We start from the raw sequence: 18,803 nt of genomic DNA on the forward strand, positions 1-18,803 counted from the left end.
ACCCTGACCACAAGATCACTGCTTGACCTGCCCTCAGATCTGCCTTCTAGTCAGAGTAAGGGTGAAAGAGAACAACCTTCACTTCTGAGATCTTTTCTAGAAATAGCATATGCCATTTCCAATTAGATTCCATTAGTCAGAATTAGTCACCTATGCACATCAAAGGACACCGGGAAGCGTGGTCATTATTCGAGGACTAGGTTGTTCTTTTTGATATGAGAGTCTTTTATTTCTTCTTAGTGGAATGTGATAATCTGGTATAAAAGTCACAGGCAGATTGAGGGATGCCAAAAAAGGTAGTTTGACCCTGTAAGAATTTGTAAAGCTTCCCTCTTCCCACTATCTTCTTAAACCAGAGCATGATGCTCTCTGTTCTCTCAGGCAGGAGCCCCCACATTGTTTGTCACACGGTTTGTGACTGTTTGCCTGCCAGCCCTCGCTGAGTTAGATGGCACAAGGCCTCTGGGTGACTGTTCTCCACAGGTAAAAGAAAAATCATGACAAGCAGCTCTGAATAAAGACGTGCACGGAAATCAAATGAAACAAAGAATCACTCTCTTTGCAGGGGTATTTTCCCCTGTCAGCATCTTCTAATATGTAGTTGGCTTGTTTGTTTCCTTGGGTCTCAGACATCACCTAGAGATTTTCCTTTGCCATACGGAATCATTCTTTGCTTCAGCTATCAATCTGTGTAGTAAGACTTCTGCTCCAGGTTCAGAGGGACTCAGCAAAAAAAAAAAAAAGCAATGTGCCTGTCTCAGTAAGCTCACCTCATGGTCACCAGTAAAGCAACAAATTCTCCAAGACAAGCGTGAGGACGTAAGATCTGGTGGCAAAATTGAACCTCCGGAACAACAAAGAATAATTTTGAAGTCGTAGCGAACAAGAAAGAATTAGAGGTAATCACGGTAGCCATAGAAACCCCCACGGAAGACACATTGACCACACACGGCAGCCTTGCTCAGAGAGAAGGCAAAGGAGGCAATTTCCCTTTTGAAAGCTAATTCAACCACTAGCTGCTCTCTTCCCCGAGGATGCCTTAAATAAAGAGAACCATGAGTTATATTTTCTCATGGCTAGATCATCTCTTTCTGAGGAGATCATAACCCCTTCAGCCAGTATGGATCCTCTGTATACATTTATTTGATCATGTTTGTAGTAGCAAGCCCTAAATTTTGCACATGAGCCATGCTCAGGCAATGCTTTTGACTGATGCTGTGGGCCACACCACAGGTGGGACACAGTGGTGTATGCGGGAGCCACTTGGAAACATCAATTAGCAAGGCCATAAACAGGAGTCCCAGAGAGAAGTGTGCTAGAAAAGGAAAGGTATGAAGGTTGCAGGAAGAGAACTCATGGTAGGTAGGTGTAGGCCACAGTTATCTATGCATGGTCAATGGCATTAGGATGTTACGTCATCTGCCTTGCTCAACAGGAAGCCGCCAAGTATGCTGCTGTAATTTCTAACCACATATTGATCTGTTTCGTTTTTAAAATGACAAGAGGGTAAAAGACAGCATAAGATCTTCTATAGAAAGAGACAAGCTGACAATTTCTTGACCAGAAAAAAAGACTTAACATTCTTAAACATTTACGAGAGCACAGTGCTGTTGTTTTGACTTTGTCTACCATGACCCAGAGCGGTGGCTCTCAACTTTCCTAATGCCGAGACACTTTAACACGGTTCCTCATGTGGTGGTGGCCCCTATCACAAAATTATTTCCCTGCTGCTTCATAACTGTAATTTCGCTACTGTTATAAACCAGGATGTAAATACCTGATTGCTATGCAGGATAGCTGATATGAGACCCAAGAACCACTAACGTAGAGGCAAGTTAGTAAAAACTCAGTGTCCCTTCACAAGCAGGGAGAAGGAAGTGAATCCCTGTGTTCAGCCCTGATGAAGTCTGTTAGCCTCTTAGGAAGTGTAGGTGCATCTCACTATGATGAAAACGGCACGTTTAAAGTTTGGTAAATACCACACTGCATGTGTTTAATTGGCGCACATCATTAGTAACATCGCTTAGTGTAATTCATCGCTCACAGTTGTGAAAATGCTGTCCGGGTATCGAGATGGCTAGTGAACATTTAATTGACACAACAGCACACATTTTTGAATCGATCCATGTCTTTAACTTGTACCAGTTTTACATTTCATTTAGCACAGAATAGCTACCCAAGACACAGCTCCTGCAGAAGGCAAGCTTGACGCCTCCTCTCCTGGTAACTTTATATGATGAGAATCAGTGCAGTAGAGTCCAGAATGTATCGTGTGGGGATGATCCCCTGGGACCATCCCCATCTTTAGTTCATTTGTTTACGTTTATTCATTTATGTATTTCTTTAACATGAGTTCACGGATACCATGTGTCCTCTGGAAAAGGCAAGCTTTGACTTCTCTAAGGTGCTAGGGACTGAGGGTAAGGTGTCTCCCATGCTAGGCAAGCCCTCTACCACCCAGCTGTTTCTTCAACTCTGCCTTTACTGCTAGGTCCCTATTTGGAAAACAAAAAAGACTCCCTTCAATGATACATGACTAATAAAGAGAAGCTTTTTTATAAGTTAGCCTGCACCATAGCCTTGCTAAGGACCTCTATTTAACAAACATCTAAAATCTCTCTGTTTGCTGTCATGGGTTCGTAAAAAAGATTTTCTAGGCTTTCCTTTTCTGTGAGTACCTCTTGCATGGAAAACATTTTATTTATAAGCTTTTGCTAGTCTACATCGATCATGAATTCCTTTTTGTGTCTTTAGCGCTCCCCCAGCCCCCACCCCACCCCCAGACAAACCATCTTTGTATAGACATCCTTTGGTCATTGGGCCAGAAAAAGTTCCTAGACTGTAACTTTCAGGCAGATAGAACTTAGGGGCCATGGCAAGGCAGAAGTAGAAATCTAGCCAGGCGGTGGTGCCACACGCCTTTAATCCCAGCACTTGGGAGGCAGAGGCAGGCAGATTTCTGAGTTCAAGGCCAGCCTGGTCTACAAAGTGAGTTCCAGGACAGCCAGGNTATTTAACTTTGCTGTATCTTCAAAAAGACTTTCTGTGTGCCAAAATTATTAACTATTTAATAGTAATTAAATAGTGATTTTTAGGAGGCAGAGGCAGGCAGATTTCTGAGTTCAAGGCCAGCCTGGTCTACAAAGTGAGTTCCAGGACAGCCAGGGCTATACAGAGAAACCCTGTCCTGAAAAACCAAAAAAGAAAAAAAAAAGAAGTAGAAATCTAAGAGGTGCAGGAGCAAGTCACCTGCCATCTTCAGCCTTACTGATTCCTAGATGCTTGGGGATTGTCTCCTCCCTGTATGGCTGCACTGCCACGTTTGCAGTGAACAGATGCTACTTGAATCACAGTATGGACCACTCAGGGAAACTCTGCATGCATGTGTTATCAATGATTAAGTCTTTATACTGTATTTGAGATTGAATATAGATAAAGCGAGTATCTCCATTCATCATTTAGTAGTAGACTGATTTCAAACGACCAGTGGTTAAAATTTCTCATCAGTAGTTTTGAACTATTCAGCAATGAAACTGGAGACTGGATTCAACCCTAAACGCCAACAGACAGAAAAACAAGCAAGCAAACAAAGCAAACAACGAGAAAACTAAAACACAGATGAAAGAGTGAGGAGCTTCACAGGGCCTAGACAGAGAGAGAGCCAGTGTTGTCACGTGCTCACAATTCCATGTGTCCTATGGAAAAGCCAAGCTCTGGCCTCTCTAAAGCCCGTGTCTTTCTTCATGAGGCCAAGTGTGTGCATTTTATCCGACCCTGTGTGCTCACCGGCCATTTATCTTTCCCTTTTGAGAATCCGAAATGACATTTTTGAATTGGCTTTCCAGAACAATGATTAAAATGACAACTTTTGTACTGTAGGAAGCTTTGAAAGAAAGAAGTTTAAAACACGCTGTCAGGATGACCTCAGTCAGCTCCTGAAGAGTGCACAATGTTAAAGTCAAAAGAAAAATAAAGTCTCCTGCTGGAACCACAGCCTGTTTCCAGAGTTGGGGACAACCTGAGCTCAGATTTGAAGTCAGTGTGAGCTCCCACTGCAGGATCTGCAGGGGTGACCTCTCCTACAGAATAAGCAGAGCATGAGCAGAGACTTCCATTCACATCTTTAGGGTCGGGAGCCTCTTTGCTGAATGTGAAATAACCAAGAAAATCAACTTAATAAAAGCAAAGGTTCGTTTTGTCTCATGGTCTTGGAGAGATAACACGATAGATCACTTAGTCCTGTGGGTTATGATATGTGGTGGACCATCATATCATGGCAGATATACATGGTGGAGGAAGACTGTTTAATCCCACTGCTGCCAGGAATTAAGACGAGCAAGAACTATGATCCAGGTTGGAGAGATGGCTCAGTGGTTAAGAGCACTGACTGCTCTTCCAGAGGTCCTGAGTTCACGTGGTGGCTTACAACCATCTGTAATGAGATCAGATGCCCTCTTCTGGTGTGTCTGTAAACAGCTACAGTGTACTCACATATAATAAATAAATAAATCTTTAAAACAAAAAACAAACAAAAAAACCCTAAAACACTGTAATCCTAGATCACAGTATCCCCAATGACATAACTTCCTCCCAGTAGACTCCATCTAGTATCCTACCAGTAACACTGAAGGGTAGCAACCAAGTCCTCAACACACTGACCTTTGGGGACTGCTTAGGATCCAAACCATGGCAACCAGAAGAAAAGATGGCACGAGATTTAGCCAATGCACTTTCTTAGTTACTGGGTTTTTTTGTTTTGTTTTGTTTTTTAAGATTTAGTAATTGTATGTATGTTAGTATACTATCACTGTCTCTAGACTCATCAGAAGAGGGCAGCAGATCCCATTACAGATGGTAGTGAGCCACCATGTGGATGCTAGGAATTGAACTCAGGACCCCTGGAAGCAGTAGCCAGTGCTCTTAACCGCTGAACCATCTCTCGAGCCTTCCTTCCTTCCTCTCGGTTTACAGGACACTTAGCTCTCTGAGGACAGAAATCCATGGGCAAGTTTCCCCACATCAATGATCTATTTGATCTGCAGATGATCGATAGGCACGCTTGTTTGGGTGCTATAATTATTCCTTCAGAATTTCAAACAGAAAGGTGTGACAGACAAAAGATACAATGTTACATGTTAAAGACTTAATGGGCCACTGGCTTCTTTTGTTTTGTTTTTGTTTTTTTAATCTTCACTTACAGAATGCTCTCTGCGCCTATAGTAATAGCCTGTGCATCGTCAGAAAGATATAAGAGGGACACTAAGCCAGGCTGCCAAGAAGTTGACCTGAGAAAGACAGATACAAACAATCCTGTGGGCTCTAGGGAGTGGGCATGAGATGCCATAAAATCATAAGATCATAACAGGAAATGTTTTCCTCAGAAACCTAGCCCTTTAGATATGCTAAATTTGTGATTACCATGTAAATTGGGGCCAGAGGCTGAAGATTGCTCTTGGTTCAATTTCCAGCATTTGAATCTGGGCAGCTCACATCCCCCTGTCACTCCAGCTCATACCCTCACACCTACATATAATAAAAAAATAATTAAACACCTTTTTAAAAATCATGTAAAGAAGGATTGGAGAAAAGGCCAAGGAAAGATACATTCAGCGACAGGGATCATAACGGAAAAAAGTTACCGTGTCAAAGAACTTGGAAATGACTTCCACCCAGTGTGATGATACTTAGTGATCTCAGCCTAGAGTGGTAGTACGCAGTGATTTGAGCCCAGTGCCGTGTGACTTCAATGTACTCCCATCCCTCAGAGACTGAGGCAAGATTGAGTGCTCTATCCTGGGCTGTGTAGCAGGAGTCTGTCTCAGAAAATAAAACAGCCATAAAATTCTATTTCACAGTTTCCTTGACCCAGGGTGAGCCTTAGACCCTTACAAAGGTGAGAAAGACCTTTCCAGTGAACGCTGTTTTTAGGGTCAGCCTGAAGTTCCCCCAGAAACCCATCAGAAATGTGTAGTCACAGATAACAGCAGTATATATCAGTGCCAAGGAAAACACTAACTCCTTGTCTTTGTTTTTCATTCCGCAGGTCTTTGCCCAAGACGGGTCTGGAACTTAACGGGGTTCCCATGACCCCTGCGATTGCTTCCAGTCAGCAATGAAAGGGTTATCCGGTAGCCGCAGCCACCACCATGGGATCACCTGCGAGGCAGCCTGTGACTCCTTGTCACACCACTCAGACCACAAGCCGTACCTGCTGAGCCCCGTAGACCACCACCCTGCGGACCATCCCTACTACACCCAGCGGAATTCTTTCCAGGCGGAGTGCGTAGGGCCCTTCAGCGACCCACTGGCCAGCAGCACCTTCCCGCGCAGGCACTACACCTCGCAGCAGGAGCTGAAGGACGAGAGTGCCCTGGTACCACGCACCCTGGCCACCAAGGCGAATCGCCTCCCCACCAACCTGCTGGATCAGTTTGAGAGGCAGCTGCCCCTCAGCCGCGATGGCTATCACACTCTACAGTATAAGCGCACCGCTGTGGAGCATCGCAGCGATAGCCCCGGCCGCATCCGGCACCTGGTCCACTCGGTCCAGAAGCTCTTTACTAAGTCTCATTCCTTGGAGGGGCCATCCAAAGGCAGCGTCAACGGGGGCAAGGCTAGCCCTGATGAGTCGCAAACTCTGAGATATGGCAAGCGCAGCAAGAGCAAGGAGAGGCGATCAGAATCCAAGGCTAGATCCAATGCTTCTAACGCCTCCCCCACCTCTCCCAGTTGGTGGAGTTCAGATGACAACCTGGATGGTGACATGTGCCTCTACCACACGCCCTCGGGTGTGATGACCATGGGCAGGTGTCCTGACCGCTCCGCTTCGCAGTACTTCATGGAAGCCTACAACACCATCAGCGAGCAGGCAGTGAAGGCTTCCCGGAGTAACAATGACATCAAGTGTTCCACCTGTGCCAACCTGCCAGTCACGCTGGATGCCCCGCTTCTGAAGAAGAGTGCCTGGTCCTCCACTCTCACCGTGAGCAGAGCCCGAGAGGTTTATCAGAAAGCCTCGGTGAACATGGATCAGGCCATGGTGAAGTCCGAAGCTTGTCAACAAGAGCGGTCCTGCCAGTACTTACAGGTACTATCTATGTTAAATGATAGATGCTGTAAAATTGTTCATGACTGGGTTGTGTGGGCTTTGCTCCTGGGTTCTACTCTTGGCTCTATTCTGAACTGTCTAGATCAACTCGGCCAGATTATTTACCATTTCAGTGATTAATTAAAGCTACCAGGAAAACTCAAGGAGATATCTTCTAGCAACTTCATTCATTTCTATTTAGCTATTAGATATGGCGCATGCGTCTTCCTTGTGGCGGTAATTGATCTCCAGCCTGCCCCACTTCCAAGACACAGAATAGCAGGGTGATGCCCTGCAGAGGTGGAGACGGAGGCAGTTTGGGGATCCGCTAAGCACAGCTGCAGAAGCCCAGGACAACAGAGGAGAGGGGGTGCCGGGGAAGCATCAGTGCAGTAAAATACAATTAGTGGTTGCATATAAATCCCACACACAGCCACCAAGCAGGCGGCTCTTCCCTTTCCACTTCTACTCCCGTTTCCCCTTCTGCCTCCAGCTCAGTTAAATGAGATTCACCTGGATAAAAATATCAGCGCAGGCAGGCAGAGCTGTCTTCCCTCTTTTCCTGCCTCCGGGAATTTTTTTTTCCTAAGACACACAAGACTCCACATAATGAACCTCGTGGGTTCCCGGCCCCGCCCCCTTTCAGAGCGTCCATTTCTCTTTCTTTCCTGCTGTCCCTATATCTTTCAGAGAAAGTTTTTACAAGACCATAAAAGCCTAGCATAATCATCTCCATTCTCTCCGTCAGAAAAATATGCCGGGAAAAATTCTTCGAGGGAGAAGGCGGTTATATTTCCCACATTAAATCCTTTCTGATAAATATAGTTTTCTGGGGAATGCCTGTCCTGAGCCCTGAGAACAGTCTAGGCTGGCACTGCTGGGCAAGGTCAGGGACAGGACCCAAGCCCAAAGTTTAGCAGAAACTCCTATGTCGCAAGGCATGTTCGAGTTTCTCACTGGAGGTAGATCTGCATTGTTTGCTGCATGACTGCTCTGTGTATAAATAGATCACCAAGAAAAGCTGGAGAGATTTCTCAGTGGTTAAGAGCACCCGCTGTTCTTTCAGAGGATCCAGGTTCAGTTCCCAACACCCACACAGTGGTTTGCAACTATTTGCAACTCCAGTCCTAGGAGGTTCAACACCCTCTTCTGACCTCTGCTGGCACCAAGCACACACATGGCACACATACATACATACATACATACATACATACATACATACATACAGGCTGGCCAAGAATGATTGGTAACTTTCGAGCTAAAAAGGTTCATCGAACCCACTTAGTATAGAAAAAAAAAGTGAACTCAAATGAAAGCTTAGTGGGTTATACTGTTAGCGTGAGGCAGAAGTAGGACTAGAACCCAAGACTCTTCATAAAATGACCATTCTAAGATAAGAATTGTAAGTTAAGGATTTAAAAATGACTTAAGCATAGACATTTATGCTATATTGAGAGTACTTTGATAAAAAAAAATAGCTGTCTTGAGGAAAGGGTGGGAAAGGAGATAGAGATATCTTAGAAACTGGCATGTTTTCTATGCGAAGACTTAGATGGTAAGACTGTCAAAGCCCTTTGTTGCAGTGGGGTAAACAAAATGAGAGTTAGAAGGTTGCCATCCATGGGTCCGACGCCAGCCGTTGTTCCGTTTGCTCACCGGTACTTGTACAAAAGTTTACATTCTCCACCCTGAAGTTTATTTTCTTTTTTTCTTTTTTTTAATGCCTTTAAATTCAAAAATCTCAAAAAAGGAGTAAAGTATGCAAAGACAGACAAAAGAAAAAGAAACTGGATGTGACCCACAACGTCACTGCCCACTGGACACTGTGGTGAATGTGTTCCAAGAGCTGGGTTGATAAGACTATCTACAAAGGGAGAAACGGAAGCTTTAAAATACTGAGGCGCCAGGCAGTGGTGGCGCACGCCTTTAATCCCAGCACTCGGGAAGCAGAGGCAGACGGATTTCTGAGTTCAAGGCCAGCCTGGTCTGCAAAGTGAGTTCCAGGACAGCCAGGGCTACACAGAGAAACCCTGTCTTGAAAAGCAAAAAAAAAAATAAAAAATAAAAAATAAAAAAAATAAAAAATAAAAATAAAATATAATAAAATACTGAGGTATTTTGACTTATGACCTGGAGGTTATAAGGCGGAAACTTGGGCTTATCCGGTACTTCATGCAGAAGCTGAGTTGAAAGGTAGGGGAGAAGAAAGTAGAATAATTGTAAACATTCTGCAGTTACTTCAGAATTAACTTTTAAGTATCAAGTGTGGGACTTAATACGTGCTTGTCAGTGGCTCTCACACTGTCATGACCAGAAACCTCTACTTTCAAATTGCTTACCATCTTTAGGCTAGTTCTTTTAAATAAAATATTTAAGAAAGCTATAAGAAAAACTGGAGTGAATCATCCGCTCACGTATCTGTCACTCGCTTAGGCACACAGAGGCCAATAGATCTCTCTCAATAGATCTCAATAGATTCCCTCTGCCCCGTTCTCCTCTTGATACCTGGAACAATGGAAACTTTATTTGGTACCATTTTTTTATTATTATTATTCTTGAAACTGTCAAAAAGTTAATATTTTCTTTCATAGCTTGAGCAAGAATTAATCCTGATCTGTGTTTATTTATCCTTTTAAATATGCACTGGAATCTATGTTGCAACTTATTTAATACATGTTGGCATTGACTGAGTTCCTGTTCTGTAGAAGGCCTTCGGCGTGAAAGCACAAGGCTGATTCTCTGTCTTAGGAGGGGGCACCGCCATGTCAGTGAGCAGTGAGCATGGAGAACCACAACTTCTTCCTGCCTGCTGTGCTGAGGCTAGAGTGTTCTTGCACAGAACACTCTAGGGAGCTAAATACTGAATGATTGTGAAGAGAAAGTGAGTAGGAGATGCCTGCTGAGCCTAGAAAAGAGAGTAGGCGATGCCCCCTGAGTTCTAGAAAAAGAAAGAATGTGATATCCTGGTGGTATCATATTTTCTTCTCAGAAAATAGGATTATCTGGCCCCTATCTGTTCTTGTGGGACAGTTTCATGTATCAAGTCATTTTTTTTGAAGCAACTTTGGAGAAACAAAACGAGTTGTTTTGTTTTCTAGTAATATTACTGTAGGGCTGGTTGACTTAAAGCTGGCTCTGCTGACATCTTGAGCATCATATCACAAAGTTCCGTTAACACACAAAGCTCAGTTCCACAGGGAACACCAGGCTTTTAGTCCCTATCTGCTGCTAACTGGAGCCATCCTTTAGATTTTGAAGCCTACTTCATCTACTGAAAAACAAGGCCCTTGACTCTAGAAAGCTCTAATCTCTATGCACATCTTTTTTTAATTGAGCACCTCAGTGTACAAATTAGAGAAATCTCTAAGATTTGGAAGGACGGTGGTTCTGGGTTCACAGATGTCTGCTGTAGGCAGATGCCTCTCAGATGTTATATCATTTGTTCTTTGAAATTTTAAAAAGCATTTCATAAGGAAAAAAAATTAGGAAACTATATCAAATAACTTGACCAAGGGCACATAGCAAGATGGCAAACTGACTACTAATTATTTTCCCTTTAAAGTCTGAATTCTTTCCATTCACCAGGGTCAATCCCTATCCTCTCCACATACAGAAAGAGGATCTATATCGCATGCCCTTTATGTGTTAGAAACCATCTAGATCTCCTTTAATACTCAAAACAACTTAATAAAAGATTACATTTGCTTCAAATATTTTCACAACTTTTTCTTGAACAAAAATGGAGTTCCATTCTGATATTCGTGTTCACTGGTCATTGATATTTTTATCTATTTGCCTAACAAATTCGTATTGTATTCATCCTGCTTCCCTTCCACTATTACTTCTTCCCAGGAGTCTTCCTTTGATTTAGCTTTACAGACAAGGCTGACAGAGACACAAAGAATGCAGAGTAGACAGGACAGCCAACAGCTGACCCCAGGTCTCTCCAGGTCTCTAATATGTTTCAGATGTAGATGTTAATGTATGGTTTATTTTATTGTCTGTCTTCCTCTAAAACAAACTCGTGTGCATTCGACCTGCAACATGCCCATGCCAAGAAAAGAATGCCAACCTGGAATTAGCCTGCCAGCAGAAAGGAAAGCAAAATCCCTCATTTGATTCCAAAATAAATGAGTAACCAGTGAATTACTGAAGAATATTAATTAATACGTATTCACCAAATGGAATTTAAATATTAAAATACATCTTCTGTCTTTGGAGAGTTTCACACAGACTGAAGTTAAGGCAGCTTCTTGTCATGACTGTGTTGAGACCTGAGGGGTCGATATGTGTCTAACCTGTGACTGACAATGACTGGCTTGCAATCACTGTACGCTGTAATCAATATACTCAATGGGTAATATGTGCTCACTCACAAGCTGTTTTAGTTAATTCTTTTTAAAAAAGGCTCCCCATTCCCCCAATATTGTTATTTTTAAATGTCAAGAATCAGATGTCTGCTGTTGAGAACTGTTGTACAGCTGCCAGTGACTGCCTGTATCAGGGCTTGGAGCAAGAGCATGGATTTGAAGACATTAAAACTGTTTAATTCTCAGCTGAGATGTGGTTGGCTTTTGTACATTTGGAATAGAGCATTTATGGCACACCTCAGGGTAAGTGCTAATAGTTAAGTAAACAGAATAGGCTCGGGGGAGGGTTGTTTTCTTTTTCTTTTCTTTCTTTCTTTTTTTTTTTAAGTAGAATTCTTGGTTGTGTTTATGCCTCTTTCTATAAATGTTCTGTGCAGAGTGAGTGGCATATTAAGCCATTCGGAAGAGAAAGGTTTTAGATTTCCAACTGTTCACCTAAGAAGAAGAAGAAAAAAAAATCCCTTCGAATCTTGTATTTAGCATTCATCCTTCATCCAGCGGCAGAAACAGGAAAGGGGAAGGGAAACCTCTCCCTCTCCGTGGAAGTAGAGAGACACACAGAGGGAGCGAGCGAGCGAGAGAGCGCAGACAGGACCGAGGAAGCCAGAGCTCTCAGAGATGAAGCTGTAGGCAACAAAATGATCGACCTTTTTAAGGCTGAGTGGGTTTCTTCAGTTTGCGTGCAAGTTTCCCGAAATGGAAGGACTGACCAGGTTTGGGTATAAACAACTCTTTTGTTACTTTGTATCTGATGGCTGAGAGCAGCTGGTTTGGAAGTGGTTTTTGCAAAGGCAAGAGCGGAAGGAGAGTTTCAGTTGTGCTGTTATTTTCTTTCCTCTCTATAAGCAATGCTTAGTGTGTCCGCAAGAGCTAACAAACTAATGTATGTATAGATGTGAATCAGGTGTGAATCAGGTGGGGACATCAGGTGCCTAGAAGTCATTCTGCCTGGGGGCTTCTTGAAATCCTGCTTCCTGGGGTCTTGTTGAGTCTGATGAGGGACTAGAGGATGTAAATGTCTGCTGATTGGGATGTAATCAGTCATTTTTCTGACCAAGAATCTTCAGCGCTTTATCTTCCTTTTCAGAATTTAATTCTCTGGATGATGGGATTGTTTGTTGTTGTTGTTGTTGTTGTTGTTGTTGTTGTGGAGCAGTTTTTGTTTTTGTCTCCTCTGTTGTTTGCATGATAGCCCGCAAAGATCCCTAAAGAAACATTCCCAGCAAACGTGAGCTTAGGATTTTATTTTAAAATGCAGGTACATTTATTTTTCAAATCTGTCTCAAGACTGTTTCCATCATTGCCCGGTGGGCGTTTTCTTTTTGTGACTGAGTTTTTTTTGTTGTTGTTGTTTTGTTTTTTTCTTTTCTTCTTCTTCTTTTTTTTTTTCTTGTCTGAAAACTTAAATTATACTGCTTCAGTTTTAACTATTTTACAAAAATTTTATAAAACTGCAATTCTGCTTATGATGTGAGTAGTTGATTTGCTGGCTGCCTTGTCTAAAAACCTTGTCAACCACATTAATAAATTTTTTTATTTTTAATTTGGATTGCTAAGGAACTTGAGTATATTTTATCTGTGACTTATACAATTCCCTCCCTATTTTTCACTGGTCTTAGAAGAGATGCCTCTCCACAGAGACACAAGGGCAAGGTTACTCTGGTTAGGTGCTAACTTAGAACATGGGGTTCCTGCCCACCTACAGAACCCTGGCAATTCTGCCGCTCTCTGCCCTCTACTCTGATTCTCCATGCTTCTCAGAGTTGCCTCTGTCCTATTAATAGGGAGCAAAGAACGACTGGCAAAAATACTCTAAGAAATCAAGAGTCCAGAAAGGGTCAGCAGAGGGAGATGGACAGTATGAGATAACAGAAAAGCCCTCTTAAAGGAAACTTCATTATTCTTGGTCAACAGCTTGATGTCCTGATATCACTGTTACTGGGCACTAAAAACAACTGGCAAGCCACAGCCAGAGGTTTCTGTAAACATTTGCAAAAATCCAGCCCTGGACCACTCAGCAGCCATACACTTGGTTTCTCCTTTTCTGCTCTCCCTGGAGCTCTGCTTAGTTGATGACAGTTAAAGATGACAACTAAGGGCTTACTGGTCTTTTGGACAAAGACTCATCTTTAAACTCTAGTGCATTTGAGATTATAGCATACATGACTTGACAGGGTGACATGTGACTAGCAGAATATATCAGTTTCTTGTTCCAGGCGTGTGTGAGTGTGTGCACATATGTGTGAGTGTGTATGAGTGTGAGTGGGTTTGTGCGTGTGTGTGCATGCCTGTGTGAGAGTGTATGTGTAGATGTGTGTGTGCATGTGTGTTAGTGTGTATGAATGTGTGTACATATGTGTGAATGTGTATGTATGTGTGTATGAGTGTAAGTGAATGGGTTTGTGCATGTGTGTGTGTGTGTGTGTGTTTATGTAAGTGGTCTAGGTAGCACTGACACACTGATTTTGGTTTGGAATTAGGTTTTATTTTTCTCCATTTTTGGAGTTCAGTGTCTTTTAGTGGATCATTGTGACTTAGAGTTTAGTGCAATCAACCTTTTGATTAATTAAGCTCAGTATCATTTATTTTACTCACTTTGGAAGAGCGTGTGTTGCTAGGGTCCATGGCCAGAGAACACAGGCAGGATTGACTCATGTGGAGTTGCCATGTATTATGGCTCTAAGACACAGGAATCTCAAATTCCATATGTTTTAAAATCACAATACCACTTAACACATTTTCTGTCATTAGCCAGGGAAGTTTGGTGGAGAGGGAAAAATCTTCCCTTTTCAGGCATAATTAAGTTAATGTTCATAATCTGCATTGAGTTATATGACATTGCTGTAGAGCGTACTCATTCATCTGAAGAGTTAAACCCATACTTTTGTCTAAAGGGACAAAAGCAGATGCAGTTTTAGCTCTGCTTGTAGGACCCACTGACCTAGTTCTCAAGACCCTCACCCCACCAGCAGACCATAACATGCCACATGAATGGCATCATAACACAGAGGGCATTTTTCTTCTACACACACAAACACATACACACACACACACATGCACATACATACATATATATACACACTCATACACTCACTCACATACTTTTTCTCTCTCTCACATACACACACACTCATATACTCACACACACTCATATACTCTTTCTCTCTCACACACTCACACGCACTCACTAACATTCACTCACATACTCTCTCTCTCTCTCTCTCACACACACACACACACATGCATGCACATGCACAAACCCACTCATTCACATTCATACACATGCACATACATACACATACACACTCATACACTCACACACACTCACTAACACACTCACTCACATACTCTCTCTCTCTCTCTNTCTCTCNCNCACACACACACACACANACACACACACACACACACACACACACACACACACACGTTCGTCTATGTTCTTAGACTAGAAGGACAGTGGGAATGAGCTTTGGTTTCTGTCAGTGAACAATTCCCAGTTGGAATGATTTCCAAGTTAGTGGATTCTTCAACACTTGAGCCCTCTCTCTGTAACTAAAAGAGGATGACATAGGAGTCATTTGATTAATGTTAACACAATCAAAAGAGGTACCAGGGAGAACAGTGCCCAGAAAGGCATCATATATCCCTCATGCTTGCTTGGACCAATTTCTTATTTCTAGGATTTGGATTCTCTCGGGGATCACCTTCATAAACAGAGAAGAACTCTTTTTTGAAGCTATGATCCTACAAATGTAAGAAAATACAGGGCTCGCCTTTAAAGATGCTTCTCTTCATGTCTTCAAGTTTAATGCTGTGCCATACTTGATGTCTGAGCCAAGGAGACTTCTATACTGAGTTTTCTAGATACACAATGTTTACTTCATATATCTTAGACCACTGTTCCAGTCCCATCAGAGTTTATAATCATTGTTCTCCATGAACTGGAAAGCTGAACCCATGCTTATGAAATGGAAAAACTACCTTTGAAGCATAGTAAGGCTTATTCTGTCCACGGGTGTGTGGATCTACCTCACCTCCACTTAGACACCTGGCCGCCCACAGTCCTGCATAACACATGCATGCTTTTGAGGTCTTTGATCTCTGATTTATGAAATCAGATTTTTTTTAAATTGGACCATTTCACAAAAGCCACAGAAGAATAGCTATGAGGTAAGGAACCTCCCCGCCTTCTTTTCATTGATCCAAGTTAAAAAAAAAAGTCATTACCTTACCTTTTCTGTCTTGTTCTAGATCATTAATCTAGGAATGGCCTAACTCCTCAGTGTGATGACCTAGTGTTAGTTCTTTTCATTCAAATACCTATTCAACAACCATGAAAGAAAACGTCTGCTTCCTGCAGCCTTTGAAAACCCACAATTTATTATCAACCTTCAGGATTGTTCAGTCCCCTGACCTAACTGTCTAGGGGCTTAACGTCTTATTTTTATTTCCTTCTAAATTGTCGTTTTCTGAGTAATAGAAACTCCTCCTTGTAAACCTCCCATTCACAATGTCCCTGGACAGTCTGGACACTGTAGCTTCCATAGATAGATGGTCTGTAGTGACCATCCTATAAAACGAACTTCTGAAAGCATTTACTTCTACTTACGCTTTCTTCAAACGACAAAAGGAAATAGCTTGGCAAGAATCGTCATCTCAGAAGACATGACACAAGTGGACACTTGGTCTGTCAGCCTGGGCTTTCTATTCCCCACTGTGTCTCACGTTCTGCTAAAGCCTGAAGGCTCTTTTCACATCCCCGCTTATTCATGTGCACTACCGTCTTCAGAGGTAATGAGGTCAAAGAGGAAGTGGGAGGGTGATCCGGGACAACATGTGAAACATGTTTGTGCTTTAAAAGGCTCATAGGAGACAAGTGTCCTTGTCAGCTAAGTAAGTGTGTGCAATTTGTAACTCTGTGGTTGCACAGGGCATATTGTATTTTCATGTTATATACTGTTTTTGTGTGGTGTGTGTGTGTGTGTGTGTGTGTGTGTGTAGTGCCTGAGTGGAGATGCATGTTCACATGTGCCACACATGTAGGTGGAGATCGGAGACCAACCTTCGGGAATGTGTTCTCTCTTTCCTCTCTGGGCTCCAGGGATTGAACTCAGATTCTCTGCTTGCACAGCAAATGTCTCTATCTGCTGCCCCAACTCCTTAGCCCCATGATAAGATTTTTGAACTCTTCTTTCCGGACCCAGAAAAAAGTGGTTGTCTTCCTCCTGTTAGAGACTGATCCTTTCTGCATTCTAATGGCTCACTGGAGGTGAATTATTGTCCAAAAGAGGAAAAACAGAGCAGGGTAGATCCATTTTTTAGGTATGTGATCTTTAGAGCCAACACCTAAAGCTTTGAGGGCTCAGGGCCTGGAACCTGAAGACTACCTGCTTCTCCCAAAGCATCCACATCTTGGTCAGAATCTTTCACCTCACTTCACCGGGACAACAACGGACAATAGTTATCTATAGTTTCCAAAGAGATATGTGATGTGATACATATATGTGGCATATGTAAATGACACATGCCTATAATGATATATAGGGTAATATACATTAGGAAAATGAGAACAGCTGCACAGAAGCTGAGAACTGTGCGCAGCAAAACACTACCTGACTTGAGACAACATGGTATCTACATGGCTACACGTGACTTCAGCCGTATCCCATGGAAGCCTGTATGGAAGCCCTTTAGTAGTCCTTTATCACTGAGTGTCTCTCAGTCATTGCAGTTGAGAGATAGCTCCCATATGTTTGTGCATAAGAGTGACATTGGAGGGGTCTGAAAACCTGAGGATTTCTGGCACCAACCCAAGAGATCCTGACGAGCTCCATCTAGAGTAACTCAATAGAATCTATCAAGAGCCACGGCTTCTACGGAGCTGTAGGCTTAGTGTCCTGTAGGGGGCAGTAGAGTCTAACCGATTGAAACGTGGGCTTCACCCGCTCAGCCAAGCTTTGAAGTTATTGCTGGATTTCTACATTACTGATGCTTTTGTTTCTTATTCTGTATAATGGGCATGATGGCTGCATTTGTTTTAGGGTGTTAGGGAAGAGCTCTAAATTTAGGAAATCAATTCAAATTATTGTGTGGAAGGTTTTCAAGGTACAAACGTCTAGCTGCTGACGTACTTTGTATGTTCTCTTTGTTTCGTGTATGGTGGCACCTTTTCTTTCCCTTCTGATTTGTTCCTTCAAAACAAGGTCAGAAGAGGCAGTCTGATTCCGCGGTCAAGGAAACCTCCTGCCCACCCCACCCGTTTCTCCCTATCCCATGTCCGATGGTGGTAGCTCTTAATCACATCATGGACGGTTCCTTTATCAGCTGCCAACTAAGCATGGAAAGTCTGTGACTGTGTAAGTGAAAGGGTCACAAAGAGCCTGTCCAGATATCTTCACCTCGGTGGAGCAGAGCTCCATGCAGTCTGGTGTTTGCTGGTAGACAACAATTCTAGCTGTTCAAGTGTCTATTCACATGAGCCCTGCTCTTATCTTTATAGCTTTAGTCTGCCAACCCTGCCCCGGAACCCCATGCCATTCTCCCAGGCAGCCTTGCAAATCAGCAGGATGAGTTTAATGAACAACAACCCCTATGGATTATGTCTACCAGGTCACTGAGCCACCCATCCATTGCATCCTTGATGGGCTTCACTAGCTCTCTTGAGGAATGTCTCCTCCATGACAACCAGACAGGCAGGACCTTCACAACAGTTGAAGGATGGTGCTAACAGGTCCTGGGCCTTATCCTCCATTGTTCCTGCACAAGGTCCTCAGCCATCCTTCCCATTCTCCGAAGCCAGGTGCATCGTTCTTTCAAGTCTGTAGAATTCCAAAGAACAAAATGTCCCTCTCAGGACCTCCTCCCCACAGAAACATGGCCAGCTCCAGGCTTTCCTCCTCAGCCAGCTGTCTCTTGGCAGACAGTCCTGAGTCTTTCTACCACACTTGCTTCCCGTGACCACCCAACCAGTGAGAGTAAAATCCATGGGATGATCCCAGAATTTCATGGCATTGTGTCCTGCCTGTAAATGCAGATGAGCTCAGCCATCTTTCTTTGTTGTCGTTATAAAAGTGAAGGTGAGTGGAGGGTGAGATGTCCTCTCATCTCAGCAGGACCCTGTTAACTCACAGGGACCTGCATTCTATTCTTAGAAACCCACCTGCTTGCTGCCTTTTCCATGGGCATCATTTGGCTGGCAACTGTCCCATCAAGAATTAAGTATAGAGAGAAATATTCCCCCTTTAAAATTCCTTTAAGGGTTCCAGTGTCTTGCAACACTTGAAGAATTCATGGGCTTTTCATTCTCGTTCTCTTCTTCTCTCATTAAGTAGCAGAAGTTTAATTGG

The 18,803-nt window shown here is 43.1% G+C and overlaps 1 protein-coding gene across 13 annotated transcripts in view; it reads left to right on the forward strand.

Moving 5' to 3' along the window:
* The window catches only part of Dlgap1 (DLG associated protein 1), an 826,285-nt gene that overhangs the window by 509,522 nt on the left and 297,960 nt on the right, over window positions 1-18,803 (forward strand). For 6 of the 13 annotated variants that reach the window (XM_021186024.1, XM_021186022.1, XM_021186023.2 and 3 more), the window contains one exon: window positions 6,044-7,087. In XM_021186024.1, coding sequence (XP_021041683.1) covers window positions 6,113-7,087 — 975 coding nt within the window. In that variant the 5' untranslated portion in view covers window positions 6,044-6,112. Of the gene's footprint in view, window positions 1-6,043; window positions 7,088-11,552; window positions 11,701-11,741; window positions 12,177-18,803 lie in introns of those variants that run through there. The other 7 variants (XM_029471245.1, XM_029471246.1, XM_021186026.2 and 4 more) reach the window with 5 other exon arrangements.

The sequence above is a fragment of the Mus caroli genome, chromosome 17 (genome assembly GCF_900094665.2).
Source record: "Mus caroli chromosome 17, CAROLI_EIJ_v1.1, whole genome shotgun sequence".
Classification (NCBI taxonomy): Eukaryota; Metazoa; Chordata; class Mammalia; order Rodentia; family Muridae; genus Mus; species Mus caroli.